At 42.4% G+C, this 22523-nt stretch overlaps 1 protein-coding gene across 1 annotated transcript in view; it reads right to left on the bottom strand.

The window, feature by feature from the left end:
* LOC109205913 overlaps nucleotides 1-1032 on the bottom strand; it is a 60790-nt gene extending 59758 nt beyond the window's left edge. The window contains exons 1-2 of the mRNA XM_019368678.1: nucleotides 759-1032; nucleotides 129-473 (exon numbers count right to left, since the gene is read on the bottom strand). Of these exons, the coding sequence (XP_019224223.1) occupies nucleotides 129-473; nucleotides 759-1032 (619 nt within the window). The remainder of the gene's footprint in view (nucleotides 1-128; nucleotides 474-758) is intronic.
* Between the last annotated feature and the right edge of the window lie 21491 nt (nucleotides 1033-22523).

The raw sequence follows: 22523 nt of genomic DNA, 5'->3' as shown, positions 1-22523 counted from the left end.
GTCTATTCTGGGAAGAGGGTACTTGTTCTTGATGGTGACTTTATTCAACTGATGATAGTCAATGCACATACGCAAGGACCCATCCTTCTTTCGGACAAACAAGACCGGTGCGCCCCAAGGTGAGACACTTGGCCTTATAAATCCCTTATCTAGAAGATCTTTCAACTGGACCTTTAACTCTTTTAACTCTGCTGGAGCCATTCTATAAGGCGGAATAGATATCGACTTAGTGCCTGGAAGTAGATCAATTCCAAAGTCAATCTCTCTATCGGGAGGGACTCTAGGGAGATCTTCGGGAAACACTTCTGGAAACTCATTTACAATTGGTACCGATTGGAGAGTGGGAATCTGAGCATCTGCATCCTTAACTCGAACCAGGTGGTAGATATATCCCTTGGAGATCATCTTGCTGGCTTTAAGGTTGGAAATAAACCTACCCCTAGGTGTTACTGCGTCACCCTTCCATTCTAAGACTGGTACACCGGGAAATTCAAAAACTTACTATTTTGGTTCTACAACCCACTTTGGCATAACATGACTCTAACCAATCCATTCCCATGATCACATCGAAGTCTAACATCTCCAATTCTACTAAGTCTGCTACAGTAAGACGATGATGCACTTTAACTAGACATCCCATATAGATACACTTTCTGGTTCTATCCCAAATTTCTTTGCAATATATGGGGTTACATAAGATAGGGTGGATCCCGGATCTATAAGAGCATAGACATCAAAAGTAAATATTGTTAGCATACCCGTGACAACATCTCCACGAGCCTCTGTATCCTGATAGTCTGCCAGTGCATACAAGCGGTTTCGTCCACCGCCTGCATTATTAGACTTTGCTGCGCCGCGCCCTTGCTGAGCCTGAGAGTTATGATGGGCTGCTGAATTAGTGGACTGAGCTACATTGACTCCATTGTTCTGCTTTGCTGATGGACAATCCGTCAAGAAGTGGCCCTGCTGACCGCACCCAAAGCAACCATTTGTGCCCAAACGACACACCACTTGATGCTTCTTACCACACATGTTGCGAATAGGGTACTCCAGGCCTCTGTAGCCCACACTAGTCTATGACTGTGAACCTGCTGCTCTGAAATTTTGGTTTTTCTTGTTAAACTTGGACCTTTGAATCGGTGCACTAGCTGAAGATGGAGCGGGTCCTGATTTTGATTTCCTGAAGAACTGGCGATTGCCTCCTGCTTGAGATCCCCCATGGCTCAAATTTCCTACAGACTTAGCTCTCTTGCTGAATTCCCTGTCTTTCTCTTTCTGTAGCCGCTCTTCTTCTTTCAACCTGTCTTCGTTCCCTTGAACAAAGGCAACCATCTTAGTGATGGTTATGTCATTATTCTGAGCAACTATATTAGCATCAGCAAATAAATCATCTGAAAGCCCCAACACAAACCGCCTAACTCTGGCCCTCATATCACGTACCATTTTTGGAGCATACTTGGCCAGAGAGACAAACTTGAGGTAGTACTCATTCACACTCATATCATTCTGTCTGAGTCTCTCAAAATCCAAAGCCTTAGCTTCCAAGACCTCAATGGGTAGAAAGGGCTCAAGGAACGCATCTGCAAACTCCTTCCAAGTTGCAGGATCCGCATCCTCCCTCGGGATTCTTCACACGTTTCATACCAAGTGTTGGCAACATCCTTCAGCTGGTACGCAGCAAGCTCTGCTGCCTCAGTTTCTGTAGCATGCATCACTCGAAATATCTTCTGAACCTCATCAATGAAGTTTTGCGGATCCTCATCCTTTTTGGAGCCTGTGAAGACGGGATGTTTCATGTTGAGGAATTCCCAAGACCTGGAACTACCCGTCTCATGAACATCACTTGTTCCCTGCCTTTGGGCCTGGGTAGCAACAATCTGGGTGAGCAACTGGATAGCTCCCCTGACATCCATGTCTGAAGCATTGGGCACTGAGCCTGGTGCAACCCCCTGGGCTGGAGTGTCCTCCTCCTGAGCAGCATTAGTTGTGGCCCCCTGGCTAGTAGCTGAGGCCCTCCTGGTGTACTTTCTTTTTGCAAGCATTTTTTTTCTTCTGAAATACGCAATTCGCATGGGTTAGACAGATTCCTGAAAGCATAGCTCTAACTGCACGATCTAGAGTATGAAAGAAATGGAACAATCCTAGATGTCTTGGTGGTCAACTATTTACATGTGTGGCGCGCGCACACACATAAAAGAGACCCCACTGGACACGGCTTCATAGACTCCCTAGGACTATTGAACCTAGGGCTCTGATACCAAGCTTTGTCACGCCCCGAACCATGGCCTGGGCGTAATACGGCACTCGGTGCCTGACTGCATGTGACCGAGCGAACCAACTGCATGGCTGGATCAACATGTGGTATAACTATGAGCTAGAGGTAAATGTAAAACATGATAATCTGCTAAAAAGTCTGACTGAAATATCATAGATGCGGAAAATACTGAAAGGTCTGCAAGTATAAACAAGTAGCCGACAAGGCTAACACATGAAAGCCTGCTAATATTTGACTGACTGGGTTATAGTCTACGAAGCTTCTAAGGAATACTGAAAATGCCAACTGTTTAACGGGACAAGGTCCCCGGTATACCTTATTAACCGAAAATACTATAATGACAAACACAAAAGAGAGATAAGGCCCCGAAAGACTGGGGCTCACCAACAGCTGATACCAGATGTCCTAACAAGCAGAATCGTCAACCTGAAAATCGTTACCTGCATCGCGAGATGCAGGCCCCGGGAAAAAGGGACGTCAATACATTTGAATTGCACTGGTATGTAAAATAGCTGAACTAAAGAGTTGTAAATACTGAAATTGAAACTGAACTGCTAGCTGATAAACTGATAACTGGACAAGGAAGTAAGGATATGAATACTCCCTCTTCAGAATGATGAACAACCTGTTTATCTGAAAGCTACAGCCTCGGGCCTAATATACATACATGTGCACAAGCTACGGCCTCAGTCCCAAAAATGCATAAAGCATAAACTACAGCCTCAGGCCAAAATACAGGTGTTCAACATTCAGGAATTTAGAATCAGGAACTGAGAATCATACTGTAATAAATGATACTGAAATAATGAGCCATACCAAGTGACAAGATACTGTAATAGTGAATAGGATTAGACTGAGATGAATATTCATAATAAGTTGATCTGTTATAACTGAGACTCATAGAATATCTAATGATTATGAAACTATGCCATCTAGAGAATAGAAGTTCTACTACCATTAAGGGAACTAGGTCATAGTTACTTTCTGAGGAAACTGGTAAGGGTCATAATGAATATGACGTAGGGAGAATCATAGACATTCCCAAATGTAAAGAGTTAGCCTTACATACCTTAACTTTCGGCTCTTGAGTGTAATACAACGTTTGTCAACCCTTTCAACTTTAATCTATAGCAATACAAGTCAAAGGGATTCCATATTAGCTATAATGCTCATGTTTTGGTCACTTAAGCATTTCATCAAACAATTGGTGAAAATAAAGCTTCATAGTCCTTATTAATGGTGTCTCTACACCCAACAACCCATTTCCTTGCCCCTAGATAAATTCTAAAGTCTCAAATGGTTGTAATCGATATTATTCTTTATCACCCATAAGCTAGACAACACCCTTAACCAATAATCAACACTCAACACCCCAAACCTATAATCGTTCATGCTTTTCTATCAAACCCATCAACTCATATCTCTATAATCATTAAACCAATGCTAGAATCAATTAGAGGGTGAAGACATTACCTTTTCGAAGTTCAAACCCTTGAATTTTGAGTTCTAGGCTTCCTTCTCTCAACAATGATGACCCAATCGAATATGTAATGATATGGAGGGTTTACCCATGTTAATAAGATATTGGGAAATTGAAATTAACTTAGAATCACCATTAGAACTTATCTTGGGTGGTGGAAGGACCCTTAAGGAGTTAGGTTTTTGAGAGTTCCCCTTTCTAGAGCAAGTTTTTATGTTTTGGGGCTAGGGGGAGGGGGGGGGGGACGAAATATAGCTTTAAAACGACCCCCACTAGCGCGATCGAGCACCTGGAGGCTTGTTCGCGCTAAACGGCAGTAACACTGCCTGCCACTAGCACGATCGCGCACCTGGAGGCTTGTTCGCGCCAGTGTTCGCGCTACCGGGCGCGCATACGCGTACTGTTCTAAAAAACGCACATAACTTTTTGTACAGAGATCCGTTCAGGCTCCATAATATATCGTTGGAAATCTATTTCAAAGTCCTGCAACTTTTTTGCTTTGCATTTTCCCCAATTCCTTACACATTTTCACTAAACCTTGATGGAAGATAGACCTTCTGCAAACTTAGTCGATTTTGTCAAATCTTATGCACCTCTCTTTCCATCTTGATTTTTGAAACAACTATTTTACCCACAATTTCCCCGTTGGGACTTCACATGTTGAAAATATAACCTTACCACTCATTTACCACATTCACACCTAAGCCGAATTTACGGGGTGTTACAGTAGATGCCACTATGGAGGTGCTCCAAAGAAGGAAGAAGGCAATTGGATGGACTCTAGCTGATATTCGGGGAATAAGCCTCGCCTTTTGCATGCCCACGATTATACTTGAATATGATGCCAAACCCTCCGTGGAACATCAAAGGAGGTTGAACGAGGCTACGCAAGAGGTTGTCAAGAAGAAGGTGATCAAGTGGCTAGATGCAGGGGTTGTGTATCCCATCTTGGATAGTTCTTGGACTTCACCAGTACAATGTGTGCTGAAGATTGGTGGTACGACTGTGGTCACCAATGAGCAAAATGAGTTAATCCCAACCAGGACTGTCACCGGATGGAGGGTATGCATGGACTACCGGAAGCGGAATAAAGTTACGCGCAAAGATCATTTTCCATTGAAATTCTTGACCAAATGTTGGATAGACTTGCCGAGCATGCCTACTACTATTTTTTGGATGGGTACGCAGGTTACAACTAGATTTTGATTGCTCCAGAGGACCAAGAGGAAACCACCTTCACATGCCCGTACGGGTCCTTTGCATTTTCACGAATGCCATTTGGTTTGTGTAATACACCGACTACCTTCCAGCGATGTATGATGGCTATATTTACGGACATGGTGGAGGACTTCTTGGAAGTATTCATGGATGATATTAGTGTTGTGGGTGATTCCTTAGATGAATGTTTAAAGAATCTCGACAAGGTGTTGGCCCGATGTGAAGAGACAAATCTAGTGCTCAACTGGAAAAAATGCCACTTTATGGTCGAGGAGGGCATTGTCCTCGGCCATAACATCTCAAAGAACGGCATTGAGGTGGACAAGGCGAAGATTGAAGTGATTTCCAAGCTTCCTGCTCCTACTTTTGTCAAGGGGGTTAGGAGTTTTCTTGGGCATGCGGGTTTCTACCGAAGGTTCATCATGGATATTTCAAAGGTAGTGAATCCTTTGTGCAAATTATTGAAAAAGGATGCAAAGTTCATGTTTAATGATGAGTGCATGATAGCTTTTGAACTTCTCAAGTACAAACTAACAACCACTCCCATTATTATCGCACCCTATTGGATCTTACCTTTTGAGCTCATATGCGACGCAAGTGATGTTGCGGTAGGAGCAGTCTTGGGTCAAAGAGTGAACATGATGTTTCACCCGATGTATTATGCAAGCAAAATTATGAATGATGCCCAGGCTAATTACACGGTGACGGAAAAAGAGTTGCTAGCCATAGCGTTCGCCATGGAGAAGTTTAGGCCTTATCTCATGGATGCCAAGGTGATACTTCATACTGACCATGCATCACTCCACTAATTGATGACAAAGAAGGATTTTAAGGCTCGGTTGATGAGATGGGTTCTATTGCTTCAAGAGTTTGACCTTGAGATTGTTGATCGGAAAGGGTGTGAAAACCAAGTGGCGGACCACTTGTACCGCTTGGAGGAGGGTAGGCCCCGTGATGGCCTCAAAGTTAATGATTTATTCCTGGATGAGCAATTCCTTTCCGTATTTGTGAATAGCATGCCTTGCTTAGCTGATTTTGCCAACTTTCTTGTGACTGGCATTGTCCCGTGTGATCTCTCTTGTAACCAAAGGAAGATGCTTAAATGGGAAAGCTTGGACTACTACTAGGACGAGCCTTATTTGTTCAAGATTTGTAATGATGGTGTGGTCCGGAGATGCGTTGTAGAAGAGGAGAAAATGAGTATTCTTGATGCTTGTAATTCCTCTCTCTACGGTGGTCATCATGGTGGGGCGAGAACTGCATCAAGGATGCTTAGCTGTGGTTTTAATTGGCCAACATTGTATAAAGATGCTGGTGAGCTTGTGAAGTGATGTGATGAGTGTCAGAGAGCTGGTGGAATTTCAAAGAAGGATGAAATGCCTCTCACCACTATTCTTGAGGTTGACATATTCGACGTGTGGGGCATTGACTTCATGGGGCCTTTTGTGAGTTCATGTGGCAACACGTATATTCTGGTGGCTGTTGATTATGTCTCCAAGTGGGTTGAAGCAGTGGCTTTGCCCAACAATGAGGCACGGAGTGTCGTGGCTTTCTTAAAGAAGAATATTTTTACAAGGTTTGGCACTCCTAGGGCGATCATCAGTGATAGGGGTTCTCATTTTTACAACAAGTCCTTCGATACTTTACTTTCCAAGTATAGTGTCAATCACAAGGTATCAACCCCTTATCAGGGCCAGGTTAGTGGGCAAGTTGAGGTCACCCATAGGGAGATAAAGAGCATATTGTCAATAACTGTCAATGCAAATAGGACTGACTAGTCAAAGAAACTAGATGATGCTTTGTGGGCATACAAGACTGCTTACAAGACTCCAATTGGTATGTCTCCGTATCGGTTGGTATTTGGGAAAGCGTGCCATCTTCCGGTTGAGTTAGAACATAAGGCCATGTGGGCACTGAAAAAGTTAAATCTTGAGTTGGATGTTGCAGCAAATCTGTAGGTCGAGCAACTTAATGAACTTAATGAGTTTAGGTTCCATGCCTATTCCAGCTCGTCCTTATACAAGGACAAGATGAACTACTTACATGACAAGTATGCCCGTAGCAAGGAATTCAAGGAAGGTGATTTGGTTATTATATTCAATTCTCGGTTACGACTGTTTCCAGGAAAGCTCAAGTCAAAATGGAGTTGCCCTTTTGAAGTGGTGCATGTAACTCCGTTTGGTGCTCTTAATTTGAAAAAATGGTGAAATGTTTAGAGTTAATGTGAGTGAAGCACTATCTTGGCAAGTTTGATGACAACCACATGGTGGCAATGATCCATCTCAAATGATTAATGGTAACCTGCGTCATGCCGCGATGTTAAATCAGGCGCTTTTGGGAGGCAACCCATGTGTTTTTTTTTTGATTTTCTTCTTAGTGTAGGATTTGTTTTGGACTAATTGGCTGTGATATGTGTGCAGGAATATTTGATGCAGTACAGGACAATACTGGAAAATGTTGGCTAAGTCTGTAATTAGACCGCTAACCGCGCTTAAAAATTCCGCAGTCAGCGGAAGATTTTCGCGGGGGCGTAATTTGGTAGCGGACGCGGACTTGAAAAGTCCCAAAATGAGTCCACTCTGAAGTTTCATCCACGTCTCTGGTGTCTTTTTTGCGGTCAGCGGACCTCTTCCGCGGCCGTGCCCACTTTTCCGCTCTCAGCGGTAGTGTTGAACAGGCAACTCTTCAGAATAGGTAAAAGCGCGGACCGCGGTGGAATCCCGCAGCCGCGCCAGGTAACATATGTGGGTCGAGTTCTTTTTAGTATAAATAGACGGTCATTAGGCCTTTCACCCTTTTCGCAATTTTCTTTCTTAAAAGAAAGAAGTTACTGTTGATCTCCTCTACACCGAGCCCTAATCTGCAATAACACCAAATTAGAAGTCCATTTCCATCACTCATCAAACAACTGGTACGCTCAATTCATAACATTATTTATAAATTTGTGCTTTTCTCTTCTTTTGGTTTTAATTTCTTCCTCTTTTTTTGTAGTTTTAACTAGGTTAAGTAGTTGGTAATTATTTGATGTTAGAATTTTAAAAAAAACTTGTTGGGCATGCCTAGTAGGGGTGAGTGGTGTTCATGATGCCTGTTAATGTCAAGAAAAAGTGAAATCCTAGGATTGCCCGTTTAATTTTTGAATTTTGCGGTCGTAGTTGTAATTCCGCGGTCGGCGTTCATGTGAAGTCCGGCGTTCATGGGTAGTCTGATTCCTAACATTCCGCGGGCGCGGTTCTTTTTTCGATGTTCGTGGTTACCAGTCCGTGGCCGCAGAACTTTTTCTGCTGTCAGCGGACTTGTGCTTGTGAAACACTGTGAGCTTTTCCTCTATTTTTCTTTGATGATTCTTTTGACAACAATACTAATGATCTTTAACTGATTTTGTCTGCAGAATATTGTCCGATCAAGAGGTGCCGGTGATGCACAAAAAGGGAGGGTTGAATCTTCCCGAGGCAGGGGAAGAGGAGGTCAAGGAAGGACCAAGCTACCACTAGCGGTCCAGAAATCAATTGGGAAGTTGAGGAAAACAATCAAAGCTGCGGAAAGAGCCGCATCCCATTTTGAGGGTAGCCAATATGTCCAATCCCGAGTGTTTTGGAGGGAGATTCAGTGCCAACCCACGTTCCTACAGACTTTCCGGAGAGATTCCAGTTTAGAGATGAACCTACTCCCCCTGCTTCTTCTGAGTCGTGTGATGGCTTAGACGAAAGTAGCGACTCTTCAGCATCAGCTTCTCCTCCAGCCTATCCACCTAGACAGGAACCTATTGATGTAGATGCTGAGATCCCTAACGATGGGAGGGGTGGTGACACCCAGACAGGAGGGTTGTAGAGAACAAGGAACCTAGGGGTATGGAAACAAAGGTTTGTGAGTGGAATAACCTACCACAAGTTTTGGGAATGGTGGCCTCAGAGGTCACTCACACATGAGAGAGTCTTCATTGAGCGGGATCTACTACAGCACAACCCTAATATCAAAAGGCAATTCAATGAGAGAGTGGGATGGAAATTCTTCACCAGAAACCTACTGGATTCCAATGAGCACTTGGTCAAGGAATTTTCTGCCAATGTCGCCCACATCAAAAGGGCATATTTATTACCAAAGTCCAGAACAAGAACATCAAGTTTGAAAGCAAGACCTAAAACGACTATGCTGGGTTCAATGATGAAGATGAGTCCTTGTATTTGGAGAAGATGGCTATGGAAGACTTAGCCCGCCCTTTGCTTGCACTAGTGATAGCTCTTTCGGGAACTACTCTAGCTTGGCTGACACCTGGGGTTCCGATCTACAGGAACACTTTGAGATTTGAGGCGAAGGGGTGGGAGACTTTTGTGTGCAGCCGGTTGGACCCTACTACACATGACAGTGCTATGCCGGTTTCCCAGGCTATTATTGTAGGGGCCATCATGGCACGGTTTCCAATCAACGTTGGGAATATTATGGCTAGGGTGATTACCAGAGTGGTTAATAGGGATGAGAGCTCTTATCCGTTCCAAAACTTCCTCACCATGTACCTGGAGGATCAGGAAGTAGAAGGAAGGGATTTCGACACCAAAGTGAGGCCAAAAAGCCCATTTTCATGGTACAACCTTCAGGGTCCGGACAACCCCAAGTCCAAAGGAGAAGCCACCACTTCCACTGGCCAATCTGATGAGCCAACAGTGGTGGCCACTGGTTCTGAGCCTTTCACTACCATGGCACATCCTCCCTCCGGACCTTCTGCTTCTATTCCCTCTTCAGTGCCATCTTTATCAGCATGCCCTCTCACTGCAATGAGGAATAACCAGACTCTTTCCAGCATCAACAACTGGATGCAGGCAGCTACGTATAAGCTGTCTGTCATGTCCAGCACAGTGGCAACTCTGTCAGTTCTAGCTCAGCCTCAGGTGCCCGCCTTAGTGGAGGAATCTCTCAAGGAGCTTCTGGACAACCAGAAGAAGCTCCTGGAGAATCAGAAGCTTATCATGGATGTTTTGGAGGCTCAAGGAAAAGCAATTAAGGACCCGAGCAAGCAAACAAAGAAGCTGAAAAAGATGCGGGCCTCAAAGGAGTTAGCTGGCTGTTGAGAAAGGAGGTGGAAAATATTAGATCAGCTGGCGACATCCCACCGGACCTACTATTGGAGGAATAAGTCCCAGCAGCTCAGGCAGCACAGGCACCAGAGCAGGAGGATGATAGAGAGCCCGTAAGGAGAAGGGTGATTCCCCAGACTGATGACTTGGAGATTGAGCTGGAGGACCCCGACGGAGGTGACTTGGGCCAACCACAAGAGCCAGAGGGAGCTGACCTCACTAATGTGCAGGATCTGATGCAGACCACATAGGGTGTTTTCTTTACTCTCTAACCCCTCTTCGATCTGAATTTTTGCTTTAACATTGAGGACAATGTTAGTTTTTATTTGGGGGGTGGTCCTATTTTTGATTTGATGACTGGAATGTAAATATGATACTTATTTTTCGTTATTGTTATTTTTCACTTTTGGTATGTATATAATTTTACCATTTATTTTTCACTTTTCGTTATGTTTCAATTCGGTATGTATATAAAGTTACCTTTTCGTGTATATGTTCATTCCCCTTTATATATATTCGTCTCAATCCCCTATTGTACATATTCAGTTTATTTTCCGTATTTTACTTTGTAACTTATTTTGCAAATTTCTTTAATAGCATAACTTCTTATTTTATTTAGAAGCTTCTTTTTAAGTTTGTAGCTTCGTACTTTTACAAGTTTTTGTGATCAATAAGCTTTTGGTTTTCTTAATACCACAAATCTTTCCAAAGGTGGAGTTTGTATGAACCGGGTGGCTCTTCCCGGTGATGGATGGCATGACAACCTTCTTAAGGGTTTGAGTCCATTTTCTTTTGGTTTTTGTGTAAATAGTAGTAATGAATAATAGTGACTCAGGAAAAGCTTCACTTGGGCCTAGCACATTTACCCTTGACCTTCTTAGAAACAAACTGATGTGTAAGGATGGTGATAGTTGTGACCTTTAGACTCTTGTGATGACTAAACAATCATCGAGTGGTTTTTCGGGACCATTTGTGTTGCTCAAATCTTAGCTAAGGTTGTTGTGGGCCCTCGACTTTGTCTCTTTTGTTAATCCTAAAGCTTGTGACGTGAGGTATTGATTTGCAAGTCCAAGTTCCATGCCAATAAGTCTAGAACTTGTCCTGAATGTTTGTCTAGGCGAAATTCTAAGTGTAGCTCGACTTGAGAGATGATTATAGGCTCTCGTTGATTCAAATTTAGACTTGAAACCATCCATATCCCACCAAATATGTTATCCCTAGTCAACCCCGTTGAGCCATAGCCTTTGTTCTTTCAATAACCATGATACAAGCCTTTATCCGTTCTAAAAGTATAAGTTTGGGTAAAAGGTAAAAGCCTTTATCTTTCCTTAGCACAATTGGCAAAAGTATAAGTTTGGAGGAGAGACGAGGAATGCCAAAGTGATAAAAGGTAAAAAATGAACAAAAGAGAAGGCAAAACGAAAGAGAAAGAAAAGCCAAAAAGTCAAAAAGAAAAGGAAAAATGTAGAAAAATGAAGGGATTCCATAAAAAAAATGATGAAAGGCTTGGAATGATTAGAAAGAAAAGAAAATATTGCCATGAACAAGAAATAGTGTGTAACGACCCGACCGGTCGTTTTGTGAATTAACGCCCCGATCCCCTATGAAATGCATTCCCCGTGTTTGTTTCTGCTATTGTGAGTTGTCGAGAAGATTCATTTTAGGTTTCAGAGTGTTTTGGGACAGTTAGTACCTAAATGAGAGCTTAAGTTTTAGAACTTGCACCGTAGTCAGAGCAGTGTGAAGACGACCTCGAAATGGAATTTTATCGATTTCGTTAGCTCCGTTGATTGATTTCGGTCTTAGGGACGTGTTCGGATTGTGTTTTGGAGGTCTGTAGCTTATTTAGGCTTGAAATGTCGAAAGTTGAATTTTTGAAGTTTCTAGATCGATAGTGAAATTTTGATATCGGGGTCGGAATCCGATTCCGAGAGTTGGAATAGCTCTGTAGTGTTGAATGTGACTTGTGTGCAAATTTGGGGTCAATCGCACTTGGTTTGGTTGGTTTTATCGTCAGGTGTAGGATTCTTGAGATTTCTAGTTCATTAGGCTTAGATTGGAGGGTGATTCGTGGATTTAGCGTTGTTTGATGTGATTTGAGAGTTGGAATGAGTCCGTATGATGTTTTAGGACTGGTTGGTATGTTTAGTTGAGGTCTCGAGGGCCTCTGGTGTGTTTCGGATGCTTAACGGATTGGAATTTGGACTTAGACAAAATCTGATATTGCTGAACCTGTCATAACAATACCTGCATGTGTAGGACCACAGGTGCGACACTACAGAAGCAGTTTGGGAACCACAGGTGTGGTCTGAGGCATAAGTGAAGCTGGTTGCAGATGCGGCTCAAGGATCGCAGAAGCGAACCGCATCTGCGAGTATAGGGTCGCAGGTGAAATTTCTGGCTGTTGCGGTGTGTTGGCAGCAGAAGAGGGCCTGCAGGTGCGGTAGGACCTTCGCAGGTGTAAAAATCGCTGGGTAAAAATAGATGACATTGAGGGTTTGAGTTCATAACTTGGAAAAATCTATCTGGAGCACGGTAGAAGGCTATTTCTAGAGAGATTTTGAAGGAGGAAGATTGGATTTGGGCCACTCGGAGTTGGATACTCGTGGCAAGAGCGTGGTTTCAGGTTTATTTTGAGCTGGTTCGAGGTAAGTGGTTTGCCTAACCTTGTGTGGGGGAAACTCCCCTTAAGATTTGGTACTGTTGTTATATAAGTGCCGTGTACGTGAGGTGACGAGTGTGTACACGTGCTAATTATTGAATAACCCCATTTTCATTAAGTAAATATCTATGTTTTCTTGTAATTGAGCAATACTTATACTTGAACCTCTTGATTAGTTTAGAAAAAGCATGCTTATGTGATTTAATTGTCTTACCGGTTTTAACTGCTTACTTGTATTCTGAGCAGCATGTTTAGAGTAGAATTCCTGCTTATTCTCTAATAAAATTGTAAATTCTTTTCTTAAGACTGTTGTGTGTTTACTTTGGGACTACGGGGCGATATACCGGGAGATCCGCTGCATGTTTACTTTGGGACTACGAATCGGTATTCCGGGAGATCCCTCTGTACGTTTACATTTGGGACTACGGGATGGCACTCGGGAGATCCCCCTGTACTGGATATTTACTTTGGGACTACAGATTTGGTATTCTGGGAGTTTCCCCTACATATTGATGATTCAGACTACGGGACGATATCACGGGAGATCCTCTGTACATTTACGTTTGGGACTACAGGATGATATCCTAGGAGATCCCCTGTTGCTATCTCTGTGTACTGAGTATATTCTGTCTATGATTTTAATCCTTATCGACCGTTTGTGCTTTTATTTATATTGTCCCACTTCATACCATTTTACCTTGTCTTATATATATAACCAGTAGGGCCCTGACCATCCTCATCACTACCCGACCAAGGTTAGTCTTGGCACTTACTGGGTACCGCTGTGGTGTACTCATGCCCTTTCCTGCACATGTTTTTCGTGTGCATATCCAGGTTCTTCGGCTCAGCCATACTATCAGTGAGGCAAGGCGATCTTCAGAGACTTCGAGGTATATCTGCCGCGTCCGCAGATCGAGGAGTCCCTCTCTATTCTCTCTTTTAGCTATAGAGCTTCTATAATTATTTTGGTTAGATTTCTGGAGTTAGACATTATGTATTTCCTCTAGTTGTGATTCATGAGATTCCGGGTTTTGGGAGTGTTAATATTGGTCGAGAGTGCTATTATGTATATGTCGGGCGGCATTTTAAACTTTCTCTATTATATTACCTGTGAATTGCTAGTTTTGTATCTTTATTTCCTTTTTCCGCAAATTGCTAGGCTTACCTAGTCGTAGAGACTAGGTGCCGTCACGCAGTTCATGGAGGGAGAACTTGGGTCATGACAAAGTGACAATGTGTCTCTCTAGTCACCTAGGGAAGAAGAAAATAACTCGAAGAGTCAAGAAAATGTGAGCCGAAATGTGGAAAATGAAGTGCTTAAGGAAAGATGAAACCATCATAGACCAATATATCCTACCTTGAACCATAAGCCTTCATTACATTCCCACAAAAGCCCTATTTGATTTTGAGTTGAGTGAGCTTACATTAGTGGTGATTCATATAAGGGGCAAGCTTATGGTACTTAGAGCCGGACTTGTGACCTTCCTTTGAGAGAGATGAGTGTCTTTTCCACAATCCTCGTTCTGAGTGCTACAATCTAAAGTGAGTTTTGCATATGGAGAGTCTAGGAGTATGAGTTTGGGTTCCACAATGACCTATGTAGTAGAAAGAGTCTCCTCGATGAGTTGAGTCAACTCTTGATGCTCTTGTGTCGCACTAGAGCTACCGTACTAAAAAGGTTGTGTGTTGTTAATAATGCACTTGAGTTGAGGGTAATTGTAAGTCCCAATTGATGCTTGACGAAGTCACCTTAGGACAACTGAAATTTTCCTTTCTTTTATCTTGAGGAGGTGGGAATTACTTTGTTTGCTTGAGGACAAGCAAAAGCATAAGTTTGGGGGAGTTGATAGCTAGGGATTCTAGCCTATCTTATGCTCCTTTTGCTTAGGTTTTGGATAAAAAAATGTGTAAAAGTATTCCCGAAAAATAACTTATTGTGCTTGTTTACAATGTTTGGTCAAAATGAAGCAAGAAAGTCATAACCAGCTCATAAAGAAGTTAAAACCTGCAAAAGTTCAAAGCTGAGATAAAAGCGCTGATAGCGGAGGAAAAGGGCGGCCTCGGAAGGTCCACCACTGGGGCGGCCACAATAACACTGACAACGGAATTGAGATTCAGAGCAGGCATTTTGGGGTACAAAAGATACTGCTGACCACGATGAAATAGCGCAGCAACGGAACAATTCACGCTGCCGCGGTGTAAATTGCGCTGAGGGCGAAAAAGAGATTCAAAGACCCTGGAAATTTGAGCTGAAATGAGAAATACGGCCTGCGAACATTTTACACGGCCGCGACTGAAGCCAACGCTAAGGCGGTCATTTTTACACTCCCAGTGTAATCTAGCCCAGTCCTAGTCCAAAATGGGAGAAACGCGGTCCGCGCTTGCTTTTGCGCGGCCACGAAAGTTCAAGCGCTGAGGCGCTCAGTATTCTGCTAACAGCGAAACCTTCGTAGGGGTATTTTGGTTTGGGAATTTCAGCTAAGTATAAATAGTTCTTTTTCAGATTTTTAGGGTAGCTTTTTGTTTTGAGGAGCACGTGAACAGCCGTTTTTTACTCCTTAGAGTAATTTTAGAGCACCTTTAGCAATTAATCTTAGATTTTACTATTGTAATTACTTTTTATGGCTTATATTTCATCTCCATCTTTGATTTATACCTTGATTATGAATAGTTAAACCCATTAGCTAGGGTTGTGACCCAACCCTAGTGTGGGTATTTAATGAGTTTTCAATTTTAGGGCAGAATTGTTTATGGATTAATGATATTTAGCTTGATTCATGCTTTAATTGTTGAATTGGTGGTTACCTATATGACTTAGACTCTTCTTGAGAAGGCGAGACTAAGTCTAGGAAATTCAGGCTAACAAGGAATTGGGGTGCGTTCAAGAGATTGATAGCCCCAATTAAACGTTTAAACCTAGAGATAGTAATACCCGACTTGAGCCAATTTTACTTGCATTGTTTGAACACCCAATTGGGCTTGAGAGAACCAATTAGGTCAAAGTCACACAAACTACCGAGAGGTATAGAGTGAGTAATTATGTGCAATGGTTATATCATGATCCAAATATTAGAAAGTTTGTCCTAAGTTTTAGACCTCGTTAGATACTCGCCTAGGTGTAAGTCACTTCCCTAGTGCCGTTTATTAATAAAGAAAACCCTTAAAAAAATTATACTTAGAATACTTTCAGCATTCATTAGCAAAAAAGTAGAATAGGAACAAAACAAAGCATGGTTAGAAGTGCAATCAAGAACAACACGTATAACTAGATGGGATAGAAACCCAATTCCCAACCAATATTAGCTCCTTGTGGATATCGATCCCGACCTTTCGGGTAAAATCTGCATCTACCACTCTTGCCATTTTATAGTGGTATAGGGTTGGACGTGATCAGTGCACCCCAAGGTGATACACATGGTCTCATGAACCCCTTTGCTAGCAACTGCTCAAGTTGTCCCTTCAACTACTTCAAGTGTTTTGGAGCCATACGGTATGGTGGGATAGATGTAGGATGGATACCTGGAGCCATGTCAGTACAAAAATCGATATCACGATCTGGTGGCATGCGTGGAAGGTCAGAAGGAAACACATCGTAAAACTCTTGGACTACTAGCACAGAATAAATTGCCGGAGTCTTTATAGTAGTATCCCAAACATAAGCTAGATAAGCAAAACAACCCTTCTCGGACTTATCTCGAGCCTTCAGAAAAGAGATAACTCGACTAGATGTACTGTAAGACAAACCCTTCCACTCCAATATAGGAAACTCTGGCATCGCTAAGGTAACAGTCTTAGCATGGCAATCAAGGATGGCGTGATATGGGGATAATCAGTCCATACCCAAGATGACCTCAAAGTCAGTCATATAAAGCAACAGAAGATCTGCTCTAGTCTCGTAACCACATAATGTGACCACACAGGACCGGTAAGTCCGATGTACTACAAGGATTCCTGTGGAATATCCAGGAAATGTGCAAACAGAGATGACACATATGAATAGGTGGACCCTGGATCAAATAATATAGAAGCATCCCTACCGCAAACAGAAATAATACCTGTGATAATGGCATCTGAGGCCATTGCATTTGATCTGGCCAGAAAAGCATAGAACCTAGCTGGAGCTCCACCAGGCTGTCCTCCACCTACCTGGCTTCCACCACCAGGACGACCCATACCCACCTCCCCTTCTCCTTTGGGCGGCCGGACGGCTGGTGCGGCTACTAGTGGTGAAATCATGGGCTGTTGACTATGCTGCACTACCTTGCCCTAGAATCTGGGACAAAATCTCTTCATGTGACTCAGATCTTCACACTCGTAACAACCCTTAGGAGCGGTGGACTGCTGCCCCTGAAGTCTGACTCTGATTGCCCGAATACCCACTAGAAGAACCCTAAATAGCTGGTGGGCAGTATAAACTCTCTGCCATGGCACTGAAATAGGTGTTAGATGGACCATGAGGGCCCGAGTACCCATAGGAAGAACCCTGGAGAGCTGGTGGGCGATAAGAACTCTTTGGCATGGCACTGATATAGGGTCACGCTGGAGCACTCTGAGAAGGTGGTGGTGTTGGATATTTGGGCCTGCTAGGCTGACCCCTCCCAAACTGACCTCTCCTCCCAGCTGGGGCACCTCTAAGATATCTAGCAAAACGAAACCGCTTGTCCCGCTACATCTGCTCTCCACCTCGCTGATGGTAACCCTTAATCCTCTGAGCTATCTCTACAACTAGCTGATACGAAGTACTGATCTCGACCTCTTGGGCCATAGTGGCCTGAATAACGGAGTGCAATCCTACAACAAACCTCCGTACTCTCTCAGCATCCATAAGAAGTATCATAAGTGCATGGCGAGACAACTTAAAGAATCTCGCCTCATAATCGGTCACTGACATCTGACCCTACTGGAGCTGCTCAAACTGACACCGCAACTCTTCCCTCTGGGAGGGTGGAATATACCTATCCTAGAAAAGGTGTGTAAACTGATCCTAAGTCATGGGAGGAAAACCTGTTGGTCAGCCGAGAAGGTGTGACTGCCACCACCTACGGGCCTTGCCCTCTTGCTGGAAAGTAGTGAAATCCACCCCATGATACTCTCATATACTCATGTTGTGTAGTCTGTCCCTGCACCTATCAATGAAGTCCTGGAGATCCTCATGTCGCTCACCCCCGAAAATAGGAGGGTGAAGCCTGGTCCATCTGTCCAGTAACTTATGCGGCTCGCCGGTCAGCAGGTCTAGGATCATGTACAACTGCTGCAACTGGCTGGGCTCCGCCCATGGGTAGTGTTCCTGGGGCCTGATATACAATAACTGCATGCCTAGGAGCTTTATTAGTAGGAGTCTGTGTTCCCTGTCCCGCCTGAGAAATGGCTGGGTCTGCTAGAAATAAACCAGCATGGGTCATAGAATCCATGAACCGTAGCATCCAACCCATGACATCCTGAAAGCCTAGTGCTGTCATGAAATCGACCGGGGCTGGCTCTGCTGTGAGCACCTAGCCTTGCTCCTCAACAATGGGATCCTCTATAGGTCCTGCGGGTAGTACAACTGGGGCAACACTAAGACATCCTCGTCCCCTACCTCGGGCTGGTGCCTTCCCCCATCCTCTTACTCGGCCTCAAGTAACAGGGGGAGCATCTCCTCCCAGGTCCGAAACATCTGCCGTGAGCATTCTCACCGTCTATGTGAGAATAAAAAAAGAAACTTAGTACACCATCAACTACACGATAGGAGATGAATAAAGAGTAGTTTCATAACACTCTATAGCCTCTCAAAGGTAAGTACAGACGTCTCCGCACCAATCTTCAAGACTCTATTAGGCCTGCTCATGACTTGTGAGACCTACGTTAACCTAGTGCTCTGATACCATGTTGTCACGACCCAATTCTATAATAGGCCGTGATGGTGCCTAACGCCACCGCTAGGCAAGCCAACTTGAACTAGTCACGTGATTCATCTTTCTAAAAGTTTTTTTTTCAAGTAAGTAAACTTTCATTAATTAAAAAGATTTAACAAATAATAGATTTAAAATAAATAGCACGAAAGCAACTTAGTGCAATTATAATCATAGAATAAAACCAAAACCACAAGTCTACAAGTGTGTGCCATGACTTGGTATCACAAGTGTATGAGCATTCTAGTAGAATATACAAAACAAAATGCTAGTCCACTGTGTGAAGTGAAATAGACATAAAATTATAAGCAGAAGAAAGACTCTGATAGCTGCAGAATGGTTCGGAAGGCAGCTCACTGTGAAGTCTCAAAGTGGTAATCAAGTGTGCATGCCAGACTGATATCCAGATGCACATGCCTCAGACCCTGCACATTAAGTGCAGAAGTGTAGCGTGAGTACATAAGCAACATGTATCTAGTAAGTATCTAGCCTAACCTCGAAGAAGTAGTGACGAAGGGTCGACTTCAACACTTACCATGGGACAACAATATAATAATATGAAGTTTCAATTAAACATGATATATAAAAATGGTAAAGAACTCAGAGCAAGAAAATAAATAAACAATCATTTTTATCGTAAGTAAGAACCAAGTCATTTCCCTCATATAACCATTTAAACTTTCAAGCCAATAAAAAAATATAAAATATAATAGGGAATCAAATATCATCACGCATGAATACGTCCGAGGACGTACAGCCCAATCCAAATAAACATAAGCATATACTATGCACTGCCGAGGGTCGAACAGTAACACCCCGTACATTCAGACTAGGTGTGTATATGTTAAATGGTATTAATCTTATATGTTAGATATATGAAGTCCTAGCGGGATGGGTTTTGGTTAAAATTGTTATTTTAGAATCAAGACGAAGAGTGAGGTGTACAAGATTCGATAAAATCAACTAAGTTTGCAAAAGGCTCGTCTTGCAGCAGGATTTAGTGAAAATGTGTAAGCTACTTGGGTAAACTCAAAATAAAAAAGTTTTATGCCATTGCAATAGAATTCCAACGATATATTATGGAGCCCAAACGGATCTCTGTGCATAACATTTTGTGCATTTTATAGAATAGTGCGCAATATGCGCGCCCAGTGCGCGCCTCGTGCGCGGCCGCGCACTTGTGGCAGTGGTACTGCCATTTTGCGTGGTCAGGTGCGCGGTCAGTCCTTGAGGTGCACAGGGGTTGCACTTGGAGGGTCATTTTAAAGCCCTACTTCGTCCCCCACATCTCCAAGACACAAAAACTTGCTCTTGGAAGGGGAGCTCTCAAAAACCTAACTCCTTAAAGGTCCCTCCACCATCCAAGGTAAGTTCTAATGGTTATTCTAAGGTAATTTCAATTTCCCAACATCTTATTAACATGGCTAAGCCCTCCATATCATTAGATATTCTATTGGGACATCATTGTTGAGAGAAGGAACCCTAGAACTCGAATTCAAGGGGATTGAACTTCAAAAAGCTAATGTCTTCACCCTCTAATTGATTCTAGCATTGGATTAATGATTATAGATTCTAGTTCATGGGATATGAGTTGATGGGTTTGATAGAAAAGCATGAACGGTTATATGTTTGGGGTGTTGATTGTTGATTATTGGTTAAGGGTGTTGTTTACCTTATGGGTGATAAAGAATGATGTTGATTATAACCATTTGAGACTTTAGAATTTATCTAGGAGCAAGATAATGGGTTATTGGGTGTAGTGACAACATTAATAAGGAATGTAAAGCTTTATGCCACCAAGTGTTTGAGAAAATGCCAAATAACCAGAACACGAGAATTGTTGCTAATATGAAATACCCTTTACTTGGATTGATATATATTAAAGTTAAAAGGGTTGGCGAATGTTGTATTACGCTCAAGAGCAGGAAATTAAGGTATGTGAGGCTAACTCTCTATGTTTGGGAATGTTAATGATTCTCCCTACACTACGTTTCTTTTACGACGTTACTAGTTGCCTCAAAGATATAGATAAGCCTAGTTCCTTGAATAGTTGCAGAACTTCTATTCTCTAGCTTCATAACTCTTTCATGACTTTCATTCTGAATGTTGTGAAATCAGTGTGTAATCAATATAGTCCTGGATTTGATGCCCATGAGTCTAAGTCTAGAGTACTCAGCATGTCATAAACAATTAAAGTTTAAAATTTCATAATCAGTTCATGAATACAAGTCTTAGTCTAACTCTATTCAACATTCAAGTATCATGTAATTCAGTATGGTTTGGTATTTCAGCATCATGTATTTCAGTATGATTCTCAGTTCCTCAATGTTGAACACCTGTATTTTGGCCTGAGGCTGTAGTTTATATGTTTCATGCATACTTGTTCCTAAGGCCGTAGTTTATGCTTTATGCATGTTTGGGCCTTAGGCCGTAGTTTATGCTTTATGCATTTTTGGGCCTGAGGCTGTTGTTATGTATATGTATACCTGGGCCTGAGGTCGTAGCTTGTGCATATATATTGGGACCGAGGTTGTAGCTTATTCAGATAAACAGGTTGTTGATCATTTAGAAGGGGGGGTATTCATATCCTTACTTTGTTCAGTTCAATCATTTGTTATCATTTCAGTTATCAGTTATCATTTCAGTTACCAGTTATAAGTTACCAGTTCAGTTATCACTTATCAATTATCATTTCAGTTTCAGTTTCAATAGTTATCATTTCAGTTATCACTTATAAATTCTCAGCTATCAGCTTAGTTTAAGTTTCAGTATTTAAAATTCTTTCTTTCAATTGCTTTACATACCAATGCAATTCAAATGTTCTAACGTTCTTTTTGCCCGGGGCCTGCATCTCACGATACAAGTAATTATTTACAGGTTGACGATCCAGAGCGCTAGGATTCTCTTACCATTTATTTGGTGATCCCTAGTTCTTTTGGGGAATTATCATTACCTTACAATCTTCAGTTTTTTCAGATAGTCGATGTTTTTAGTACTTCAATAGAGGCTTCATAGACTAGAGTAACAGTTAGACAAAGTCACGGGCATTTAAGGTTAAGCAATATTTCTATATATATGTTTCACGCCTATATTAGTGTTTCAACATTTGATTTATGTCATTTAGACTTTCAGTATATCAGCATGTGTTAGTTTATCTTCCGCATTCAATATGTTATGATATCACATATTTATTCAGCCAGCTAGTTGGTTCGCTCGGTAACATGCATGTAGTCTGGCACCAAGTGTCCTGTTACTTCTAGGCCCAGGTTCGGGGCGTGACAAAGATTGGTATCAGGGCACTAGGTTCAAGAGTCTTAGGGAGTCTATGAAGCTATGTCCAGTGGAGTTTCCTTTATATGTGTGTGTCGGCCACTCATATAAACGGTTAACTACCAAGACATACAGGATTGTCTCATTTCTTTCTACACTAGATCGTTCCATGAAGCTTAGAGCAATAAACCTTCTATTCATATCGAATTCCAAACGTATTGGATGCCCAAGCGACGCACGGGAGAAACCTAAGATCCTAGAGAGGATAATTGGCCATTAGGGTATAATTATGGAGTACAGGTTGGTAAATATGAGATTTTAGAGGATGTTAAAAGTGGGATGCAATGGATAGTAGTACAGATTAGAGCATAACCTTATCAGAAAGTACAATAGCAGTTATTATGTCTTATAGTTATCAGCTTACCTCAATCACCAGTTATACAGTATTTCAGTTAGAAAGTTTATGGTTATTCAGTACGCCAGTATTCAGTTATATGTTTACCAAATATCCAATTTTCAGTGTATCAAAATTTCTGGTTACTTGTGATATACAATGATGCATATGGGTTCTCAAAGAAAATGTAAGTAACAGTGATTATAGAAAAGCCTTCGCATATTTTAGGTCTGGATTAAGACCAAGACTTACCGGATGGAG

The sequence above is a fragment of the Nicotiana attenuata genome, unplaced genomic scaffold (assembly GCF_001879085.1).
Source record: "Nicotiana attenuata strain UT unplaced genomic scaffold, NIATTr2, whole genome shotgun sequence".
Taxonomy (NCBI): Eukaryota; Viridiplantae; Streptophyta; class Magnoliopsida; order Solanales; family Solanaceae; genus Nicotiana; species Nicotiana attenuata.
The sequence above is the reverse complement of the archived record's forward strand: the minus strand, read 5'-3'. Positions and strand labels throughout refer to the sequence as shown.